General features: G+C 38.2%; 2 protein-coding genes and 1 non-coding gene across 3 annotated transcripts; 1 reads left to right on the top strand and 2 right to left on the bottom strand.

The window, feature by feature from the left end:
• Window positions 1-14,337: 14,337 nt before the first annotated feature.
• pomp (proteasome maturation protein) lies at window positions 14,338-18,112 on the bottom strand. The gene is made up of 6 exons (XM_067578223.1): window positions 18,019-18,112; window positions 17,616-17,713; window positions 16,114-16,174; window positions 14,896-14,997; window positions 14,642-14,735; window positions 14,338-14,540 (listed from the first exon to the last, which is right to left on the bottom strand). Exons 1-6 carry the CDS (start codon window positions 18,019-18,021, stop codon window positions 14,473-14,475), a joined length of 426 nt encoding a protein of 141 aa, XP_067434324.1. The 5' UTR covers window positions 18,022-18,112; the 3' UTR covers window positions 14,338-14,472.
• A 401-nt stretch (window positions 18,113-18,513) lies between these two features.
• trnac-gca (transfer RNA cysteine (anticodon GCA)) lies at window positions 18,514-18,585 on the top strand. The gene has a single exon. It is a non-coding gene; the product is annotated as a tRNA-Cys (tRNA).
• Window positions 18,586-19,387: 802 nt separating this feature from the next.
• c21h11orf65 (chromosome 21 C11orf65 homolog) lies at window positions 19,388-23,243 on the bottom strand. The gene is made up of 9 exons (XM_067577898.1): window positions 23,167-23,243; window positions 22,296-22,386; window positions 22,094-22,186; window positions 21,966-22,019; window positions 21,671-21,880; window positions 21,281-21,411; window positions 20,037-20,207; window positions 19,845-19,900; window positions 19,388-19,573 (listed from the first exon to the last, which is right to left on the bottom strand). Exons 1-9 carry the CDS (start codon window positions 23,169-23,171, stop codon window positions 19,467-19,469), a joined length of 918 nt encoding a protein of 305 aa, XP_067433999.1. The 5' UTR covers window positions 23,172-23,243; the 3' UTR covers window positions 19,388-19,466.
• Between the last annotated feature and the right edge of the window lie 953 nt (window positions 23,244-24,196).

Below are 24,196 nucleotides of genomic sequence, written 5' to 3'. Positions count from 1 at the left end.
GCAAATAGGAAATCCTCCGTAGACTAGACCGTCTCATATAACAATGCATGGTTCAGCCTTCGCAGTCCACGAAGGACACGCCTTTGTAGACCGCGTCCTTCGAAGGATGTGGCCCCTGAATCGGGACACAGCTTGTCTCTTTTTTTCTCCTTCCTGTCTTCCCTTCTCCTCCCAACAACGCCGGAGGGGGCTCTCCTCACGCTCTGATTGGTTTTATTGGCAGCGGTTCAGTTGTGGAGGATGCCGGAGTGACCCTCGATGTCGTGCTTGATAAAGATGGATCGGCACATAACATTAGGCAAGGCAGTGCTCTTTTCCATCTCATTAAAAAGACAACATTTGATGAGCATAGGGACATCCTCCAGTGTCAGAGAGATTCATGTTGTGTTATTCATCTCTTAACTGTGTTGTATGCGGAAGGGTTGCAGTCAGGCGATGTGTTTTTAAAAAGCACACAAGTCACGGCACCACTGTTGACCCAAATGAATTTCTGTTTATATTTTATTAAAAGGACACTTTTGCATGTGGCCCAAAAACCCATGTCTCCTTTTCTAGTGATAAAAAGAGGCAGCAAAGTGCAGCAGAACAATATCCGTCATGATGAATAAACAAGTCTTTACAGCACTACTGAAAATAGTTTGCATGCCATTACATGACAGAGAAACTGTCACGCTTAAATAGTCAAACCAAAGAAAAGATGTGAGATGCAGGGCTGAATTCTAGTCTTGGGAGCTCCTATTTTTTTTTCGTAAAGTACTATTCAGCTGTATAAAATTTGATAAATTTAAGGCTGCGAGAGTGACTGGCATTTGATGACACAGTGGGAGGGGGGGGGCCTGTCCTTTACAAGGTGTGGGACGCAGGTTCAAATTGTGTTACTGCGTTACGATTGATGGAGAGACGTCCACCACCCACTAAGAAGCAGAGATGAAAGAGAAAGAAGGAGAGAGTTTACCACCCACAGAAAGTGGACACTGCGCTGCACACCATCAGTCAAAATCCCCTGGAAAGAAAACAGGAAGTTGACTGTTTTGACTGGGTACATCACAAAAGCCTTCAAATTACACTCTCATTACCACATGTAACATAGTCTAAAACAGTTTTCACATTGCCAAATTGCTTAAAAGAGGAGAAAGAAGCCTCCAGTGTGGGTTCATGTCCATGAGGATTTTCTGCATGGGAAAGTAGACTGTTGGAAAAAAGGTAAATTGTTATTTAATACACAGAAATATACAAGCATGTATGGTTAATTAATAAAGAGGGTAACTTAGGATCCACAGATATATACAAAAAACAGCTGCACAACCCAAAACCCCTTAACAAACCATATAACTGTTTGGTAAGGGAGAGGTATTGATAACAGTTAAGAGGGAAAAAGTAGTGTGCATTCATTTGGCTAGATCCAAAGAAATGCATGCGCGTTGGCTGATCATTAGCATTAATTAAGACTAATCTCATTCTCAGCAAGTTGAAGTGCATCTGTGGCCATGGCAACCCACTCCCAAATGGTGAGCAGCAGTGAGGCCTGCTGTCTCTCCACTTCCTCCGGCAGTCATTGTGATTTGTGGAGCAATTACCACACAGCTAGAGGAGAAAGAGCACTTCAGCGAGACAAGTCGGTGTCCCGTCTAATGCGCAACATCCTCATGGTGTCTGCTAGCACGCGCGCTCGCTCGTGACAACAAGGAACCCAGTCTGGAAGTGAAAATTAAAGCACGTTACATGTCGGTTAGAGCTGGAAAGAGGTGGAAGAGTTTACTTTGGGTCGGAAGATTATGGCCTCATGAGTGTTTTTTCACGTCGTAAAAAGATGAGCACCCAAAGCTGAGATATGAAAATGAAAGCCAAGCTGAGAGCGTGTTAGTTTTTCTAAATGGGATTTAAAAATAGCACTGTAGCTCTCTGAATAAGTGCCCTGGAACAAAAGCTAAATCAGAGTGGCAGTGTGTGAGAACTCTCTGAACAGTAGACATCCTCCTAACACCAAAACAAGTTTATTTTTTGCCCTCAGTTTTAATTGAAATCGCTCCCAATAAATTATCTCTGGGCATTATCAGCTATTTGATTAGAACAGACTACTGCCTGTCACAGCAGGAGCATGCTGGGTGATGTGATACAGTGCATGACTCATACCAAACACCTCACTATCAATGTATATTTTAATGAATTTCTCATAGGCACACTGTGTAAAATGGTAATTTAGATGCGATGAAAAGTCATGGTATCACTAGAGTTATTACAGTTCATCCTGAGGGGGGCAAGGATGTGTTTTCATGGCGACTCAACCAATACATGTCGAGACGTTTCACTAATAAGGACAAACGTGAACCTCATGGTGATGCTGGATGAAAAGGCAGTGGATCATCAAAGTCATTAGGTTACATCATCTGGGGACCATGAGGCAGCTGGAAGAGTCTGCCTGAGGATCTGAGAGCAGCTGGAAGTGTTGATATCTTTAAATGTAAACTTAAAATCTACCTCTTTAGTCAGGTTTTTATTAAAATGATTTATAGACATTATTTATTCGATTCATTTATTTTATTGTATTCATGTTGTAAAATTGTACTTTATCTTTTATTTTACTATAATTATGGCTTTTAAATCAATATTTTTCATATTTTTTTATGTCTTGTGTGCATTAGTCTTAGATTGTTTTAGTGTTTACTGTCTTATTGGCTTGTTTAGTTGTCTATGAAGCACTTTGAGTTGCACTAAGCTGTATGAAAGGTGCTATACAAATAAAGTTTGATTGATTGATGGACTGAATGTCTGTGCCAAATTCATCAAGTATTTTAGAGAGACATTTCGCCAAAAAACTATAATGTCATCCTCATGGTGGCACTAAATTGCTCAAATTGGTGGGATTCATCCACTGGGGACCATGAATGTCTGTAAACATTTCATGACGATCTGTCCAGTAGTTGCTGTGTTTCAGTTTGGAATACCACAGAAAAAGTTGCCAATGACACAAAATCATGCTTCACCACAGTTCACCATCAGTATTACATTCCTACTGTAAATAATTACATAGAATCTCTTTGACACACTCCAAGTCCTGAATAACAAAGCAAGGCTGACTGCAAAGTACAACTTTAAACTCTTACAAAACTTTTGTTTATGACATAAGGATTTGATTAATTGTTTTTCCATTCAGCGTGATTGAAAAGTTTCTTGTTTTATAGATACAGTTAATATTCAGGATTTACATAATATCTGCAATAATGATGACACAATGGCTTTTTAATGGTCCCTGTGAGGATATTTACTGCTGTGTATATATATCCTGTAGGTGTAGAGCAAAAATAAATAGGTGGCAAAGACCTTTGCATAACCAACTAACTGTCTCTTGTTCACAATCAATCAAAGACACGTTCTTAACCTTTTAATGCCCTCATACATTTAGTAAGAAACAACAACATATGAATCATTCAAAGGAATCACCTCAGTTGACTTCTCTTTTTTCAAACCTCGCCCACAGACTCTGAACTATTTCTAATCACTCAGTAGGAATTGGTATTCATTAACATACAGCACTGGTACTGATTACAGTTTGTAAAACATCCTGGTGTTAATGATTTCTCAGCCTCAGGACTTCTATTTTTAAATATGATGTTGAACATCATGGACTACACTGAAGAGATGCACTTTATGCACCCACTCTATACATGATGTAATGCTGTTATAGGATGCATACATACACTGTATATGTAGTTTACTGTGTTATGTGGTCGTCCTGTTGTTCCTGGGCCATGTTTTGCTAAACAGTGGTTCTGATTTAAACCTAAGCATTATGCATGTTGTGTACTTTCTAGCATTACCCTCTCGTGCCATATGATCTGGATTTGCTCCTTTACAGTACATGCAATACTATTACTGAACAACTCACTGGGGATTGGATGAGCAGAGCAGGACGCTTGACACAAGGGTGCAAACAGATCTAGTGTATTACACTGTGTATTATGGCTACTATCTGCCCTAAGCTGACCCACAGGGAGTGTTATTTGTTGTCAAAGACAGTATCATGAGCCTTTAACAGCCTCGGGTTAAGCTGCTTTCCAGTCATGTATGAAAAGTGACATCAGGCTCTCAGCTGAGTCCCCTCAGGCACTAAGAGCCAAAATACTGAACCTTTGGTGTGCTGGATCCAGAAAGTGGGTTAACCAAGAATTGTGGGCCATGAGGGGCTCAGTGTGGATCCATACTGCCATCTAGTGGGTGATTAGTGGGCGTGAACAATGCTGTTTACACTGCAACATGCTGTATTTCAAGTAATCACTCTCATTTATGCAGTTTTAATCTGAACAAAACATTCTCAGCATACTGTAAGAGAACTTTGTTTCTATTTTACACCTGAAAAACAAACAGTGTGGAAACATCTGATAATATCTGCCGTTGCTTGTTGTGATATTAAAGGCACACTCCACTGATTTTACACACAGATGAGTTTCCTAGTCATGGTTACTAGCACAGCCTGTGTTGTAATGTTTTTGTTTGTGGAGGGAGCTGCATTAAAGTCTGTGAAACATGTGATGTCATCAGGGTTATCTTGACCCAGGCTTGAGGACTACTTATATACTTTATGACAAAGCATATAAGCCTTTAAAAGCTTGAAAATATTCAGTTGAAGTGAAATTTTCTGAGGATGTTTAAAAAAATCAAAATGATTTTTAAAATGTTTAAAATTGATCATTTTTCACTGATAATGATATACAGTCTGTATGTATATGTACAGTGTATATATATGTATAATTGACTTATGCATGATGCCTGGTCAAACCTGAATAATAGCCTAACACACCAATAGCTTTGTCAAATGCTGAAAACTTAAATCCGAGTTTCTTTTATCCACATACAAAGAGAAAGAAATGGTGAAATGGTAGACATAGAGAAGACTGCTCATGTAGCAGCTGAATGTGCAGGAAATAATAAAACACCAGCTCAGAAATGTTGCTTCTGTGTTGCTCATTTGTCTTTTTATTCTCATAGTAGTTCATGTTTCTTGTGAGACTAGTTGTTTACAACATCTTTGATTCCCTTGCAAAGAAGAAGCTGCCTGCTGCTGGTTTATTAATTTGAACAGACTCCAACCAACTGAGCAAAGCTGCTACATCTGACTTACTGTCCATAATAATCAGCTGTTGTCGCGAGTGTTATATTTTATTACCTAACTTGAACACGTTTGACTCTGTGAACTGTCTGCACAGGGATTTCTCTCTTAACACACATATCACCTTTAATATCTGCAGTCAGCAACAGTAACGACAGAATTGCTCATTTATTGCAAAAGTAGCGCCTGTTCGTCGTATCTGCGTATTTATACGACAGTACACTGTCTGTAGGCTACTGTTATAAACACCAATACGTGCTTGTGGATAAGCTGACGTAAATCCTACCTCGTGACACAAAGTCCCAGCATGCCTTGCAGCCTAGGATATGTATTAAAGTCAACGAAATCAAGCCTATGAACAGGAAAATACGTTCTTTCACTGTCGTGGACATCGTAAGCATGTCAAAACAGTTGATATGGTTTCATTGGGAGACATTTTAATATTTTCAGCACCGTTACTTAAACACTGAAGTCCCGTTAGTCCTATAAATAGAGGGACAGAGCCTCTCCTCTACCGGCTGGTCCGATGGCGGTGAGATTTCAATTGATTGCTACAGTGAGTTACAGAACCTCTACGTTTCTTCTCTCCCCTCCCTCACCGCCGGCCTTGACCAGCCTTTTGACCATTCTAAGTTCATTCTTTATTATAGCATTATTAAAGCAAACATGTGTTTATAGAAATAACACTCCGATATCACAGAAAATACAAAGCCTATAAACAAAATATCTTTTGAGAAACACATATACATATACTGTATTTCTCACCTGCACTGATATAACAATGTCCCAGTACTAACTAACTGAATATAGTGAAGTTTTCATCTTCACTGGGATCAGTTTAAGACTTTTTTTTTTTTTTTTTTTTTAAAGTGTCTGAAGACTGATCAGGCCCAGTCAGCTGATCATCTTTCATTGATTGGGGGTTTATCTACCTTTAAGGTAATTGTTTCAGATTTAGTATTTGTGTCTTTAGAAGCTTGTAAAAGAACAGCCATTAAAAATGAGCCCAGACTATAATGATGTAGAGCGTGGCATTAGTTGATTCAATTAATATATCATAAATAAATACACAAATAAAAAGTCTGTGCACTAAAGTGCAGCGTTGACTTTTAATTTTCCCAACATATAAAATCAATTGCAAAGGTAAAATAAAGCATGAGATAAAACATAAACCTCAGAGACCAAACTGAGACAATTTCTCTTGTTTTTTTTAATTTTTATTTAAACTTTTTCTTTTTTTGCACTGTTTGTTAATTCCCAAAATAATTGTGGCATGTGTTGCTGAAGTTGGAGTACGAAGTGGATGTTGAGGAGATTCTAAAAAGTTTAATAACCTAAAATCTTTTTATAGATTATTACAGATATGCTCAGATGAAGGTGAGGGCTCCTCTGTCCAATGTCTGTTCTTTTGCCCATCTTATTCTTTTCCTTTTATTGACCAGTCTCAGCTTTTTCTTTGCTACTCTGCCTAGAAGGTCGGCATCCTGAAGTTCCCTCTTCACTGTTGACATTGAGACTGGTGTTTTGTGGATACCAGTTAATGAAGCTGCCAGTTGCAGACCTGTGAGACTCTGATGTACTTGTCCTCTTGCTCAGTTGAGCACCGAGGCCTCCCTCTTCTCTTTCTATTCTGGTTAGAGCCTGTTTGTGCTGTTCTGTGAAAGGGGTAGTACACACCATTGTATCAGTTCTTCAGTTTCTTGGCAGTTTCTCAATGGAATGGCTTCATTTCTCAGAACAAGAATACACTGACGGGTTTCAGAAGAAAGTTTTTTTTTTTTCTGGCCATTTTGAGACATAATTGAACCCACAAGTGCTGACACTCCAGATACTAAACTAGCCTAAGGAAAGCTGATGTTATTGCTTCTTTAATCAGCACAACAGTTTTCAGCTGTGCTAACATAACTGCACAGTTTACACATAATTTCAATTTACACAGACGTGGATGACTGATATTCCCACTTTCCTGAGAATATCACCACTCATCAAGTAAGTGGGAATATCAGACATACATATTTGTGTAAAGTGAATGCTATTAAGTTTTTCTAATTTAACTTCTAAAAAAATTTAACTTTCTAAAAAAACTGCTGCTTTTGAACTAGGCTCAGAACAGGATGAAAGAAAAGACACAAAACTGGAGGCATCATTACAATTGTTTTTTTATTGGATAAAAATGAGAAAATTCAGACAAATCTAACATTTGGACTGTGTCTTACAAAGACTGTAGCAACTGTTTTCAGCAACTGCCTCATTAAAAGAAGTATAAAGGACAAAGGACTTTTGCAGCTATGTGTAACTACTATACATTGGTTACCGGCTAAATAATGGACAAACTTGTGATGAAACATGTTTATAAGGACAGATGTATACGCAAAGTGTTTGTTACAGAGAGAGCTGAGAGAATGTCATGAGTTGAGACGAGAGGGATGTCAGGGAAAAGAGGGATCAGATCATGTATCCTTACGCTGCTGAACATCTACACAGAAACATTTATAACAAATTCCCCTTGACTCACAGTATGCATTTACCTGGGAAAGGGAGAGGACTTCTTAGCTAATCAACTTTACAGTGATAGTCTAACTTCTAAAATCTGACTTTGTTTTTTTATTCAATCTGTGCAGCGGCTACATTTGCTGTAGCGTTTATGACGGGTGGACACACTGTATCTCAAGGCTAACTTTAGCTACATAGGCTAGTGTATTTCGCTTTTTCGTCCTGGGCAATACGGGAAAATCACTATATATGACTCTCAAGCTATATGCTGTATATTTACATCATCACATAGTCTTCCTCGTGAGTTTGCGCCTCAACCACATGTGTATTTAGAGAAAAGAACTGGCGACACTCAGTTAAGACAGCGGTACCTGTGCGCGGCCATGACCGGATGTAATCCTTGAATACAGGTGTGACGATTAGCGAGAAGAGCAGCCCCCGCTAGCCAATCAGAAGTAATTTGAGTCGGGTGCTTAGACCCGCCTTCTCAGGCAGCCCATGACACAAATAGAAATAAAAACTTTTTCTAAAAATTGAACTGATAAGCGTTACATGGACCCAGATCGTCGTATTTTTGCATTTATACGATAGTTTAAAGCGTTTTAAGTTTAAAGTTTACAGCACACTGTACTAATTACAAGCTGTTATAAACGTTCTTACGAGCAATACGTGCTTGTGGATATGCTGACGTAACTCCTTCCTCGTGATTCAACCTCCCAGCATGTCTTGCAGCCTATGACATATATATATATATAGAGAGAGAGAGAGAGAGAGAGATATAAAGTAATCAAAATCAAGCCTATAAACAGAAATAAATACATTGTATTAACTTCGAAAGCATGTTAAAAGAACTGATATGGTTTCATTATAGTTTTAATAAGTTTAGCACCATAAGTTAAACACCCATGTCAAATTTGAACTATATATACCACATAAACTCCTTAGTAGAGGAATAGCTAATGGCACTAATGTTGAAATTGTTTGTGCGGATGAGGAACATAATGTTTCTCCTCAGTTACTGTCGGGGCAGTCCACTCATGTTCTGCATGAAGTACACCCCAAGTGACCATCGTAACGCTTCCGCCATACAAGTGAAAGTCCACATAAGTACTATTACGCTGGAATGGAATTACAATTTGAATATGGTGGAATAATCTGCACCTTGCAAACAGTATGAAGGAGTATGAATGGGTAACTGTTGTCATGCAATGTGAAGCGCTTTGAATAGTTGGAGAACTGGCAAGGCGCTGTACAACTGCAGACGACGTTGCCATTTAACATCTTGTTTTGATGATGTAAATTCATATTGTCACACAAATATCCAAATCCTTATGAAAATGAATGTGTAAATAATGTTGTTTTGAACAGTCATAAATAATAAGTAAGGTTAGTAACTGAAATCTTATTTGTACTGTATATTCATATTGTCACACAAATATGTGCAGAAAGTGTGAAGGAAATCTATGTAAAATCCAGTGAGGATGAAGACAAAGAATATGACAAATATGAGAATTATTGTTTTTTCTCTACATAAGTTGAGTTCGGATAATCCTTTCTTGTGTAGATATTAAAAGTTGTAGATTTTCTGAGTGAAGTTGTAATATCTAACTAAATAATATTAATAATAATAATAACAATAAAATGAAGAAGATGACTGAGAGGAAATCAATACACAGAAATGTCCGAACGTATTTTATATTTTTTAATATATTCACAAAAGCAACATCAACAATGATAATAGCAACAACAACAATAATGATGATGATGATGATAATAATAATAATAATGATAATGATGTGTAACATAAACAACTTAAGGCATAAATAAACTAAAAAGTGCAATAAAACGTGATGAAATAAAATGCAAAATAAGTAACAATGTTGTGTTTTGTTTGAGTCTTCTATCTGTTTCTCATATGTAACATCTGTTGTCCTTACATATTTTCTTGAGACAGTGCCAGTGTGCTCTCCTGTTTTCTCTGTCCAGGCTCCGTAGGAAGCTGCACAGATGGTATAATGAAGGGGGGAGAGATGGGTGACATGAAGTGCTTGACGTGGTGGTGGAGCCTGGGGAGATGGCCCAAGCTTCCAGTCTCCCCTTGAACTTTAACTCCCCAGCAGTGTTTAGTGGCAGGATGAAAAGGTGAGGCTGTGATGATGCACGGATGTGCTTGTAAACACATATCACCATTGTGAAGAGTGACATCCTCACTCCGTCACAGCACACAGTGTTCGGGTAGAGAGCCGAGCCTTGTGAAGATGGCCTCAAACACTCTGTTGCAGTCAGCCCACTGTGCGGGACTGTGAGCCCCAATGAAAAACCTGCAAATTACAACAGAATACATATTATTGATATGAGATTGTTTGCTGGGTGATGGCAGTGTGCTGGGGAGTTTTCCCAGCATACTGCTCTTCCTTCATGGCAATGGCAGTTCTGCCAGAAGGAAAGAGCTCGATATACTCCTTGAAACACCCCTTGATGTGGACATGGTCTTGGGAATCTTTGCTGCCTCTTGTGGGGTCCCTCATCATAGCTGCTACCAGGTAAACAGTTTTCTGTTTGCTGGATCTCCATGGGTCTGAATTAAAGCTTTTCTGGCCTTGTCCAGCACTCCCTCTGGGGGCATGAGCCACATCCATGGCTTTACTTTATTTCGTTCAACTTTGTCGCTTCAGTTGTGTCTGTGAGGTCTAGACTGCCATCTATACTGAAAGATGAGACAGTTATATTTAGTCATGGTCATCTTTGTAATGTTGATTTTATATAATGTTGTGTCTATATATATATATATATATATATATATATATATATATATATATATATATATATATATATATATATAACTTAACGAGTGCATAATATTAATTTCACGTGTAGTGTTATTTCTACACAGGTGAACAGATAAATTATTAATTCCTTTATAAATACTGAAAATAACATGAAATTAATTGATTTTTATACCTTTTACTCGAGAGTTCACACTTCATGTTGCCCCACACCTCCTCTCCTCCTTCAGACTCCGTCACTTTATCTAATAGAGGTTCTGTTATTTCATGAACCTTGTTTCTAATTACTGTATTTCTTGAACAGCTTCACTAGTTTTAATCACAAAGCTGTCTTGTGATGTGACTTTCTCTAGAGTGTCTCCCCCCCAGTTTTCACTGGTGACTCACAGAGGTCATTAGTGTCCTCCATCTCTAGATCCTGACTCTCCAGAGTCTCCATCTCTAGAACCTCAACCTCTTCCTTTGCGTCCTGTACATGGGTGGCCCAATTTGTTTTTGGCCTGCATGGCCGAGGTGTGTACAAATTTTTCACCTTTGTCATGAATTCTCCCAGCATTTTGCAGGCATGACAAACCATTACATTCAGTCTGCGGGGTGGAGTGACACACTGGTTTATAACTGGCTCCTCAGTGTGAGTACGAACAGAGAGGACTGACTTTACACTTTCTGCAACCTCTTTTATGATCAGGTTTGTCAAGCAGACTTCATCTGGAATCTCCAGAGCCTGAGCAAAACTCTGACGGAGAGTGTCGCCCAGGTTGGCAAGAACGTTCTCCTCAGAGATGACCACATGTGTGCTCCGTAGACCTGTCAGTACCTTAGTGTCTAATACCTTAGAGTCGGTCTATTCTATGAAACTTATTATCAAGTGTGTTTGTTGCTCTATTTTAAAGATGATTTATGAAGTGAATTTTAGAAATCAAGTTATTGAGAATGCCCTGTTTTGGATAATATTAAAAAATATCTATCCTGGGATTATGTGTGTGTGTGTGTAACAGAATATAATCTTCCCTCTATGATACCACAAATAAATTGTCATCCTGTTTAAAGCACAAATTAGTGCAAACCAGATTTTTCGCACATATTCCCACAAGTTGTCTTAAGTAAAGGAGCAGTAGAACTGTCAAAGATTAATACTAGTAATTCTTTATCATATGCAGTGAAAAGCTTGCCGGAGTGTCCAGAGCAACACTCCTCACACAGCAGATGACATACTGACATTTCTTTTTACACGTGAATGAAATGACACATTTCAGGAAACAGGAATCGAGAGATACTAAGGAGGTCACCTTTAGGTATCAAGAGCAGTGGGGTAAGTCAGTGGTGTTTTGTGTTGTATTGGCCCCCAGATGTACGTCGCTTTGGATAAAAGCGTCTGCTAAATGAAATTGTAAATTGTATCTTGACTTAGGTATCAATATGTAGAAGAAGAGAATCTAAACATGCTGTTAACTACAAATATAGGTTTTTAATATATAAATATGACATCATATAGGTGCCTAGATGTACAGATCTGATCAAGACTTGCATATGAACATACAAAGCCTGATTCATTTGGCTTTCTTTACTTAGACTTTTAGATTTAAATTTGCACAAATGTATTGCATTTTATCATTTGACTTGACTGCTGTTCGTGTTTTAGCACTGGAGTGCATTAGTGTGCACCTATATAAACCTATAATGATTGTGCCACAGTAAATGAAATCACATCAAATTGCAATGTCTTTAAATGATGTGTTGATAGTGATAAATGTATTAAAATGCATTGGAACATTTGTGTATACTGAGATCAAAATAGCCTTACTAGGTAAATGACATTAAAGGATAAGTTCACAATTTTTCATGTTTGTCTGGAAACAACAGACAGGTGTCAATATGCACACACTTTTGTAGAAGTGATGGGGGACAAAATACACAGTCCTTGTTCAGTGAAAATGTATTCCAGTGTTTACCAGAAGTTAATTTGAGGCTTTAGCAGTCTGAGTTAATCAATCAAGTATCTTTACTCACTCTCATTAGTCTTTTTAGTACAAAATTCCCTTTGTATGTTACTTTTATTCCATGGCAGCTCAATACAAAAACACCATCCAGGAACAAAACAAGAGGAAATTTGGTACTGAACAGACCTCCTCAAGATATCCACTTGATTTGTCTAATGCAGACCGCAGAAGCCTCATATTAGCCCCATTTAACCTTTAACCCCCATCACTTGCATTTGAAACCCATTAGGAAGAGATTACTTTGAGTGGTCAGTATGAACAGGATGAATGATTACAGCAAGCAAAACCTGTTTCATCGTCCATAAGGGTAAGTAAATTAAGTAAGTTCGGAGCTTTTTCAATTGGGCAAGATTTTTGCCACACTTGGACTTGACCTCCTTGGCATCTCTTTATCCATCTTCCTAATAATGTCTAATTAAGTCCAAACGCATGGAGACACATTTTGGGATGTCGTATGCCGTCTGGCTGTGCTACGAGTGTTGCTCTGGACATACACCCCAGTAAACTTTTCTCTGCACATGTGGAGTTACTTGTAGTTATTTTTGATGGTAAACCATCCTGCACCTGTGCCTTTTAACAGGTGCGTAGGTTACATTAACACACAGTTTATTCACCAACCATCTCTTTTCATTTTTGCTTAATGACGCTGTTTTGACAAAAAACTAGTACATTGATTATTTACAATTTCCTCTTGTCCACTCTGTGAGGCAAGAGCCTGGAAGACATCGAAATCAGGCACTCGGTCCCTTACTTGACTGCAGTGCACATGATTATTTTATGGGTTGGATATTACCTGTCTGTTTTATACTTTAATGTATTATGTGCTTTATGAATGAGAGGTTTTGCTATTTTTGTCTTTTTCTATTTTTGTTTAAGTGAGCTCACTAAGACAAATTCCAATCAGTCATGTTGATATGACAATAGAATTATAAATATAAAAAGTTGAGTGATAAAAAGTCCCAAACCCACAGTTATACATGACATGTTTTGGTGTCAGGTCGCAAAGTGCCGTCCCATTCCTATTTAAACCATTTTGAGCCCTGGCAGCTTCTCACACTCAAGCACTTATCAGGTGACGTCAGTTAAGTCTGTGAGGGTTTAGGGTTTGGGGGGGGTGGGACACTGAGATTGGGCCAAAGTCTCATGTCAGCAATGTCTGCCCAGGTTGTGATGAGAGTTTCCAGACATTGGAGGGTGAGATAAACAGAAGTCTTAAAATTCTTGATGTATAAATGTTAGATTCAGCTTTGAAAGGGGATGAAACACTTGAGAGATCTTCCTGTCTGTTTCCTGTTTCCTTTTTGCAGTGTGATTAAGCCTGTCATAATAGTACGATAGTATAACGATGAATCGATCAACAGGACATTAATAAGCAATATCACTTAAGTAAAACTGCCACAACTGCCAAATGTGAGGATTTTATGCTTTTCTTTGTCATACATGATAGTAAATTGAATTTTTTTTTTGTTTTGGTTGGACAAAACAGGCACCTGAAGACGTCAATCTGGACTGTAATGAGCACTTTTCACTATTTTCTGGCATTTTATAGACAAAACGATTAATCAAGAAAAATAACTGTCAGAGCAATCGATGAAAATAAATGTTAGTTGCAGCCAAACTATATCACAATATTTTGCTAGCCGTCGCCTGAAGTGGTGACAACATATTTAAATAAGATCAAAAGTTTTGATGGTGCCCTACGGTGACAACATGAGTACAAGTTTAATTGAAAAAGATCAAATAATTTTTGAAATGAACCCACATCATGAAGATTGTTATGTTTCAGTTTATTAGAAATACCAACCGGTTTGGAATCATACAAAAGCAGCAGTGAATGCCTGTCTGAATGAGTCTCACCAGCAGATGAATAAAAATGCTCAACACTCAGTAACCCACGTCTATGTTATTTGCAATGTCATCCCCTCCCCCCCCCTCACACACACCCGTCCTTTCCCAGTCCTTCTGAGAAGATGATAACAATTCTCCAGAACCTGAGTTGGTCACCTTTGTTTTGGATCCGATAAACAAATGACTGCAGACAAATAATAACCTAAATCTATGTGTGTGTATTTTGTGTCCATCTTCTTTACAACAAGCCCAGTTTGTATTCCACCATCATGTGTGGCTCGCCCATCATTTCACTCTGGGCTGGATCTGCAAGGTAACGTGACACAAACACAGTGCGGGGCGGTTAAGCATCATGTTTCGACAGTTGTGTCAACGATTGTGTAAAGATGAATGTATGAGGGTCTCACCATTGAGGACGTCCTCAAAGCCGATGGACTCGTCGCTGCCTTTGAGTGTATCCAGCAGCAGGTTTGAACTCTGTAGGAACGGCAGACGCTGGATCTGGAACAAGGAAGGACGGGCATCAAGAGTTAATGAAAGAGAAGAAGAATGACTTAAAAATACAGTAAACATTACGATAAAAGAGAGAGGAGCCAAAGGAAGAGGGGTATCAGAGCTACATTTGTGCGACTCTATGAAACAGGCAGTGTGTGTGTGTTACCTGTCTAGCTGCCCTGTACTCCATCTGCAGTTTGAGCGGAGCATGAAGACCCTGGATGTTTCTGAGGGTAGAGAAATTCATCTTATCCTGGTTCAGCTGGAACTGCACACCACAGAAACAAAAACATGTTAAAAAAAAAAAAGAAAAGTGCCATTTCCACCATTATTTATTCTGTTGTTCACTCTGATGACATTTTTCAGTGTGGGCTGGGCTACTGATCTGCTTCTGTCAAATAAAACATGGTATTCTGTTGTGTAAATATTTAAACATCCATGTGAATGTACAGATGATTCAGTTTGATATGATCCTTGATAATATAAAAAAGACAAAACAGAGTCTTAGTAGAAAAGGCACAAGTGTGATTAATAACATGGATTAATGTTTGGCAGTTAGGAGTGCCTGGCTCACACGCATGACACACTGGGACACCTAAATACAACTGAGGCATCGTTAATGTAATTAGTGGTGCTTTTCCTGCTATGACAAGTTAAGGGGTCTGCTGTAAAAAAGGCCTGTAGTGTGCAGTTTGAATGACTCATGCTGACTCAATAGAGATTATTCTCACCAATATGTTTTGACCTCTGCACAGATTGAATGTGAGCAAAGCTATGCTGGGAATTATGTGATGTCACACCCATTAAATTAATATGCAGGGTGTGTCCACCGCAGGAACTTTCTCAGGAGACCGAGAACTATTTAATTAATCCAGAAACGAAACCTGTAACTGTTTAAACTTGTGCACCAATTCATTAACATAACAAGAAGGGGCTGTTTGTGCAACTAGTATCAATATTAGGATGTGGGGTAGACATCACTTGTTTATTTATGTTAAAAAAACAAGTTAGGCTTTATTGTCAGCTCCCGAACTTTAAGAAAAAAAAAAAAGTGGCGTGCGAGAAACTCAACGAAGGAGCTGAGCGAAACCAAGAGTGAGTGTGAGTGGTGGTTGATCTGTCATTGGACAAATTTGTCTAATCTTCACAGTTCATCAGATACGGTGGAAACAGTAATAAGCAAAAGGGAACGCTTCCTAATTTAGTTCCTCTTGTTTCTTATTTTCTGGAACCTTTTGATCAAAAAGCACTAAATATGACCAGATCAGAGCAATCAGGGCATTGTCAATCAAGCCCAGTCTGTACATGTCTAAACAGTGCTAAGAAGAGAACTAATCAGTCAAAAAGTGAGAAAACACCAGTGTTGGTAATTCAAATGACTTACATTTTTTTCTGACAGCTCCAGCGGGTGGCTGGGAAGGAGCTCATTCTTCACACTGCTGAAGCTGTTAAGAAAAAGATGAAACACACACAAAAAAGGTAAAACTCAGTATCATGTACAGTTAATTTGGTGGTGCTATCACCTAAATTCATGACCAAAACACCTAACTGGTAAGACAGCTGCTCTTCAGTAATTACAAGACAGCTGTCACACACACTTCATGTGTCATTTCACATAAAAAGTCAAGCCGTTTAAATGTATTTGTACCAGAACCTTCTGTGCATCTCACACTTGTTTATGCAGAGAATGTCACACTACATTTAAATTACTAGTAGTTTAATGGTGCACTGCTGATTAAGACCTTATAACTAAACAAGACTGTGCTGGATTTCAGAGGCCAACAATGATACTGATATGCAAGTGTTTAAAAAATTTTTTTTTTTAAAAATCAGAGAACATTATATGGGAAAATATTCATTTCTTTATTAGTATCCCTCAAATTTGTTTTTAAAGTAGGGCTGCAACAATGATTTTCAATATTGATTAATCTGTCTATTATTTTCTCAATTAATCGATTAGTTGTTTGGCCCAACTTATGTTGCAGGTATATTTTAAAGCATCGTTACCAAGTTATTTCCTGGGCAGGACACTTTACAGTTGGAAAATAAGTGTAAATAAGCAAAAAAGTATCTTCAAAGAACAAAAAGATCTTTCTCTCGCTATGTATGGTCACAAAGAATGTAATCATGAATAACTGGAACTCAGAAAGAATCAATCATTGAAGCAACAGAAATGATGAAATTAGAAAAAGCAGCCTTTAGACTGCAAAATAATGAGACAGAATATGCCAAAACATGGGCGCCAGTGGAAAAGTACTTAATGTCTCTACAAGAATCAGTCCAAGACCACCATTTTTATTTTATTTAATTACTTCTTCTATTTATTTGACTTGAGTTAACAATTGTTGTCTTGATTTTCTGTCAGTGCTGCTCTACAGTATTGACAATGCATGTTACTTGTGCTGTAAGATGTAAATACAGTGAGAATTGAAGGATAGTAATAATATTTATGATTGATATTATTTGATTTATATATGTCAGAAACAAATAAATTTTGTTTGTACAACTCTAGTAAAAAATATTACTCTGGCCAGATAGCCAAGATACTTTAAGAGTCCAGTCAAGAAACTTTTGAAGTGTATCCGAAACAAATCTGGAAAAATAAAGCAGTCTAGACTGCTGGATGCTGAGTTAATACTCCTCTTTAAACTGACTGATAGTGCAGAAATACAGACAGATATTTATTTTATATGGAGGCTTTTGGTAAATATTCACGATTTGCAAATTGGTATGGAGAGGGGTTAGAGATGGTAGAACTCACTTGTTTGTTAATTATCTGTCAGAATTTTGTATTTTCTGTTTGTATTTTAGGGATTCAATAAAAGTTAATTGTCAGTTAAACATATAACATTAGGTCACACCAGATTAATTTGATCAATTTCTCACCCGCTGCGCAGAGAGTCCTGAACTCCATAAGCTCCCTGCGGACACAAGCCGGCCACAGGTACACTGTCCTTCAGCTGAGAGCGGAGTCCTCGACAATTCTGCAAACAAAAAAAACACACATCCACCGTTAACATGTGCTAATATTCAAAAAACACATACTGAAAACTGAAGGTGTCTAGCTAAGCCTCTAACCTCATAGCTACGTTAACTGCTAACGAGCTAGCATTAGCTCCAGTGACTAATCATATTCACATGTACTGGACTTGAGAGCTGATACAGACAGAGAGCAAAGGCGCGAAGGGGTCAAATATATATATAACTAGCATTAAACAACACCAAGCAGGGCATGAACATGGTTATATTTACAACATTTACAATAAAGAAGATAACAATTGAGCCATACCATCCTGATTCCGTTTCTTCCACTTTCTTTTCAACACACTTGAATATCCGGTTGGGTCGCGTTTTCTTAACGACACATCCGGGCTCCCAATTGTTTTTCCTAGGATGGCGAAGACATGACCCGCCCTACTCTACCTCTGATTGGCTAGTACTCGTTACCTTGGTTCGTTGGATTGGTTAGGTTTAGGTATGAGGAATAAGATTGGTTAGAATTAGAGTATGAATATCAGCGTAAGCCAATCAGAGGCAGAGTAGGGCGGGTTATGCCTTCGCCATGTTAGGAAAAAATATTGCATCCGGGCTTACGCCAGCGCATAATTTACAACAACATAATGAGGCAACTGCACGCTAATACTGCCATTCACTGTGTACGTAGGTAGTTTTTTGTTGATTACACTAACGTATACATCACAGTTCCACCATATCACGATACAGAAGTAACACGTATACTAGCTATAGTTATTTATACCCATATGAACTTCTGATAATCGGCAACGGGGGTATAGCTCAGTGGTAGAGCATTTGACTGCAGATCAAGAGGTCCCCGGTTCAAATCCGGGTGCCCCCTCTTTTCCTTACCTTAGCGAAATATTCTTTTTAATGATTAACAGGCAATTATTTACTGGTATTCAGTCCCATTCATTTTTCACAATTTTCACAAAAACCTGCTGAAACAATGTCACAATGACTGTCAAACTACTTCCCTTTTGTGTTCACTGTTTTGTTACTGATGATTAGACCATACACACTCTTGTGTATTCTGTTGTGATGGGGTTTTATTCTGTCTCTATATAATAAAGACTGTAAACACAATTTTTGCATTTGCTGTATGATAGTCTCAAAAGCAAAGTATGTTTGACGTTAAATGTGACATTTGGTTCAACAGTTGTTTTTTGTAGAACTGTGAAATACAAACAGGATGTGATAATACAGTTAATAATTTCATTTAAGTCATAAAAAGTCATGTATATTTTTTAAGAGTACATTTTGGTTGATTCCCATAATATAGTCTATAGATACACATGTTCTGAAAGATGTCTGAAACATTGCAGTCTGCAAAATTTATCCACACATTAGTTTGCAGTGATTGGACCATGAGAAACAAGATCGACCTAAAACCATTAAGCACACAAGTCTTTACTTAAATTAATATATTTTACTAACAGTGCAAAACATTCAAATTACACCCTCAAGTCCTCTTATATTCAGAGGACATATCTGAGCAGTTTGATCTGGTTTGACGTCACAGCGATTAAATAATAGATTTAATCATCATCTCATTCAAACACTAATTGTAATGACTCATAATACAGAATGATTACCATAATGTTTACTTAACTGCTGTAATAAAAACATAATTATAACACAAACAGAGTTATCATACTTTATTTGAAAATGATTATTGTGTCAATAACGACTTGACTGCACAGATAATACATTTCTAGTTGTCTAGAGTTGGACATTATTACACGTGTCTGTGAGGACAACATAACTGTCTTCGTCAGCAACACCAGCAAAGTCATGAGCAGGTAGCCTGGGTGGAGATGAAGGCTCCCCTGTCAGAAGAAGAGGATGAAGAATGGAAGTGAAAGAAAATAAAACAGAAGCATGGTCATCAATAGGTTTTTGTATAACAGTAGATGAGATAGATGCTGATGGAAAGACAGCTTTGTTAGTACTAAACTTAAACAGCAGATGGCAGTACAGCAGGTACTAAACAGCATTAAATGAGTGACAATAACAAGTTTGACTATTACTAGCAGCAAAGATATGCAGTCATTACTACAAATAATGAGAAAAAAGTTTGTAAAATAGAAATATTTTCACCTTGGTTCTGCCCAGAGGAGTGACTACAGGCCAAATATCTCCACTCCTGTATATACCTGCACAAGCAAGAGAGCAAAATAATACATTAAAAAAAGTACTGATACATAGGCAAAGCCTTGAAGAACATTTCAACATAAATATACAAGCTTTGACCCTGTTTACAATATGTCTATTCAAAAAAAAGTATCTTACTCCTCAAAGTTGAGAGTGTTGGTCCAGGCCAGGAGCTCATCTAGCTCCCATTCCAGTATCTCATCGTCTCCCTTCTCTTCACTGGTGTCCATCACTTCCTGGGCTGAACTTCCCACCAGGGTGGCTATGTGCCGATGTACCGGATGAGCCTGTAGACGACCCTCGTTGTACCTGTATGTAAGGGACAGAGAGGACAGATAATGATAGATGGAAGACGAGATGGATTTCTTGTCACACAAGACTCCACATCACACTGCCACAGAGGTGTGTGTTTCCCAAATTTTGGGATAGAACCAACTGTATCCAAAGAGATAAAGAATAGTTTGACATTATGGGAAATAGAGTTATTTACTTTCGTATCGCGAGTTAAAGATGGAGATTGATACCACTCTAGTAACTTTCTGTTAAATATGACGCTACAGCCATTAGCCAGTTAGCATAGCTTAGCACTGAGACTGTAAAAAGGGGGAAACAGCTAGCCTGGCTTAGTCCAAAGGTAACATAACCTCTCGTAAAACCACAACATGTCATTTTTACACTTTGGTTTTTGTGCAGAGTAAACATTGCCATTCCAGCTGTTTCCCTGTAGCTATAGTCTTTATAATAAGCTAAGCTAACCATCTGCTGGACGTAGCTTCATATTTAGTGTACAGACATAAGAATGGTATCAATGTTCTCATCTATATTTCACAAAAAAGCAAATAAGTGTTTTTCCCAAAATGTCCCAGAATTAAAGATAAACAGAAATAGCATACTGGTTTTAATTTGCAGAATTAGCCTATTACGTCCTTGCTTAATTTGTACAATGTAAACCAAAATTAAAAAGTTTAATTATCAGTTATATTTATCGATATTCATTTTACTTTATGTTAATTCATATTTTCATACAAAATATGTGTGGTAGTCATGTTTTCTTGAGTCATACAAAAAGCAATGAGATATGTAATTTCCGGCTACCTGGATTTGGAAATGGAGTTCCAATTATTGACATATCTTCAAAATAGCAGTAAGTGTTGTTGAAGCACCTGCTGGGGGTATTAGAGATGAAGAGGGACTACCTTCCATACTTAGCTCTGTGACTGAAATGTAATATTAATACACAATAGACATAAACTAGGGCTAGCTTTCACCGTTATCCCGTCATTTCCACTTGAGGCCACAGCAAATATGCTCATTTCATGGAACAGACAAAAACATGATGGCATGACTGTGATCTTAGACCACCCACACCTAGTTCAACTCACATGTGCTTCAGCCATTCAATTTTCTTCCTTTTCCTCCACTTGTCTACATCCTGTTTCCTCTGCAGTCTGGAATAATGAAAGTTCTTTTTTTTGTGTGCACCAATCTCAATGGGATCACCCTCGGGAACGACCTGATGAAGAAACCCATGGACACAGGGTTTATGACATCTGCTTGTAGTGGCTAACAGTTTATGGCTAACTTTGACATTAAATGAACGACATCTGAGAGCAATATGTAAACGTTCATCAAACTATTTGGCATGATCAAGGCATAAAACTTCTTAGAAAGTCTGTTTATGTCTGTTGTAGCTGTTTATTTATTTATTTCAAGGCCTTTAGACTTTTAGACTTTAGACTTTCATTTTCATTTGTGTTAAACATGTTCTTCACCTTGCTACAGAACAGCCTCCAGCTGTTGTTCTCCATACGTTGGTACCACCCTGATCGGTCCTCCTGCGTGATTGGCCAGCCATTGTTGGTCTGCCGGGCCACAGGCTTCTTCAGGCTTGGCTGTGTGTAGTCCTTTGGGCTGCTGGCACACACATCCGCAATGGGCCGATGGGTAAAGATCTTGTAATAGATGTTGGGAGGAAAGGTGATCTGAAGGCAAAGGCATGAGATGTTAGCAGGTACATCTGCATTATCGTATTCACATATTGTGGAGCAATTTCCCCATGAAGCTTACCCCTCCAAGTCGAAATCTGATAAACACCCCAGCAGCAGCATCCAGCAGCTCTGCCTGCAACAGGAAAAACACATTTTACCATTTGTTTGATTTGTTGTTTTTATTTTATAGAGTGTGATATCTGTTACCTCTCGAGGATTGACAGTTTTGAGGATGGTCTGTGGATCCCGCTGGTTGCAATTATTGATCAGCTCTTTGAAATACTTGAAGATCTCTCTGTACTACGGTTTGGGTAGGAAAAAAGAGTTTTTGTTGTTGCCTGTGTACTTAAATTCATGCATGTGCAAGAGTATGTGTTTCCACAGCAGCAGCATCAGCAGCAGCACCCACCACATATCTTCTCCAGGCCTTCTGAATTATTCTGGCTGCTACGGGCTGCAGTGTCTCCGGTTGGGGCTCCTGGGGACACTCTTCCTGTAAGCTGGGGGTGTAAAGAAAGGAGATAAGAGGGACAAGGAGAAAAGAAAGCAAAGGATTGGATGCACTAAGATTTTCTTTTTTTTCCCATTTTGCAGTCATTTAGTTAATGTAGTTGCTAAAATTTTAAACCCTAAGGAGGTCTTTTCATTTTCTTCTAGTTTATAATTCTGCTACAGTACATTTTAGAGGGATGTATCACACTTTTTACTGTAGTGCATTGTTTTTTTTAACAGCTACAATTTATTAACAGATAGTTTACATACAAAATATGACACCAGTTTATGAAATATAATGCCCTGTTATAGATTAAACTTCCCAAAAGTATATAAAGTAGTTACAATTAGCTCAGCCTCAACCAGCTAGATTAAAATGCTCCCAATAATATAATATATAAGGTGTCATTCTGTTGCATGATAGCTTGATAGTAAATTATGCAGATGGAGTCACAATTAGTAGTCTAAGACTGATATATTGATAATTGTTTGTTGTGAAACATAGTTTGATAAACATTTAAATTCTGTGTGTTCAAATTCACATCAGTTTGCCAACTTAAGGCTAACTTTATGATGAGGTTATTGGCCATGCACTCTGTGCTAAAATCATATTATGCTAAAATATTAGGTAGCAGTACTGGAGTATCACTTTATCAGGTTTACACAACATAAGATACGTACATACATATATACGACAGTTAAAAGCTAAAAATACCCCATTAAACTACATGTTTGATAACGTACTTTGGTAGGCTACAGCTCCCCTGACCAACACATTGATGTTTTACCTCATGACTTCCTCCCTAATCAAACAGCTGCCTGTCAGTCCACCAGCTAACGCTAAAACGGGATTCAATTACGTTACCTAGCAACGGAGCGTTTTCCGGACAATACTTTCAAAATAAGATTATTAGTGACAATGGTGTTCAAGTTCATCAAAGACAGATGTACATACAACGTTAGAGTGGTATCAACCTTCTCACCAAAATACGATAAAAAAAACGAATAAGCGTGCCTCCCAAAATGTCAAACCATTCCTCTAGTGTTGCACAAGTGTGGTTGCTGCAGAGAGGGGAGAGGTCACATCACAGTACTGATATCCAAAAACCACCAAGTCAGTTTGCAGTTTACATCCATGTCTGTCCAGACTCATATAATATTTTAGTGAAGACTTTAGTGAAGGGAATTTAATAAAAGGTATTAATTGTATTTTTTGGCAAAATGGAAGTTATCACTATATTGACATGTATGATTCCAGTGAGAAACTTGCTGTCTTCACTCAGAGGCTATTTTTACAGAGGACTAGAGAGGAATGATAGACAGTGTCGTCACATGGTGCAATGAAATCACCTGAAGCTCAAAATCAGTTTATGGTGAACTACCAGAGGAACAAGAGGCCCTCTCTCCTGGTTTTCATCCTGGGAGAGGAAGTGAAGAGGGTGGACTCATACAAGTACCGTGGGAAAGCAAAATGCAAAGAAGCTAGAAATTCTAAAAAGTGGAGGCTTCACGCACATCTTAAACCCGCTAGCACAGAAGATCTGTAAAATCACCACAGTTTCCAGGTGGGCACCCAAGATTAGTGTCACCAATTCAGTATATGACAAAATGTGAAATATGGTCACAATCTCCTTTATGGTATGGAGTTATGGTGTTGAATAATTGCCAGAAAAGTGTTTCTGCATAACATTTTGATGTCACAGTGACCTTGACCTTTGACCACCAAATTCTAAACAGTTCATTACTGAGTCCAAGTTGACATTTGTGCCGATGTTATGAACTTCCCTTCAGGCATTCCTCAGATATTGCATTCACGTC

Source organism: Thunnus thynnus, chromosome 21 (genome assembly GCF_963924715.1).
Source record: "Thunnus thynnus chromosome 21, fThuThy2.1, whole genome shotgun sequence".
NCBI lineage: Eukaryota > Metazoa > Chordata > Actinopteri > Scombriformes > Scombridae > Thunnus > Thunnus thynnus.
This window is presented reverse-complemented; position numbering and strand designations above follow the sequence as displayed.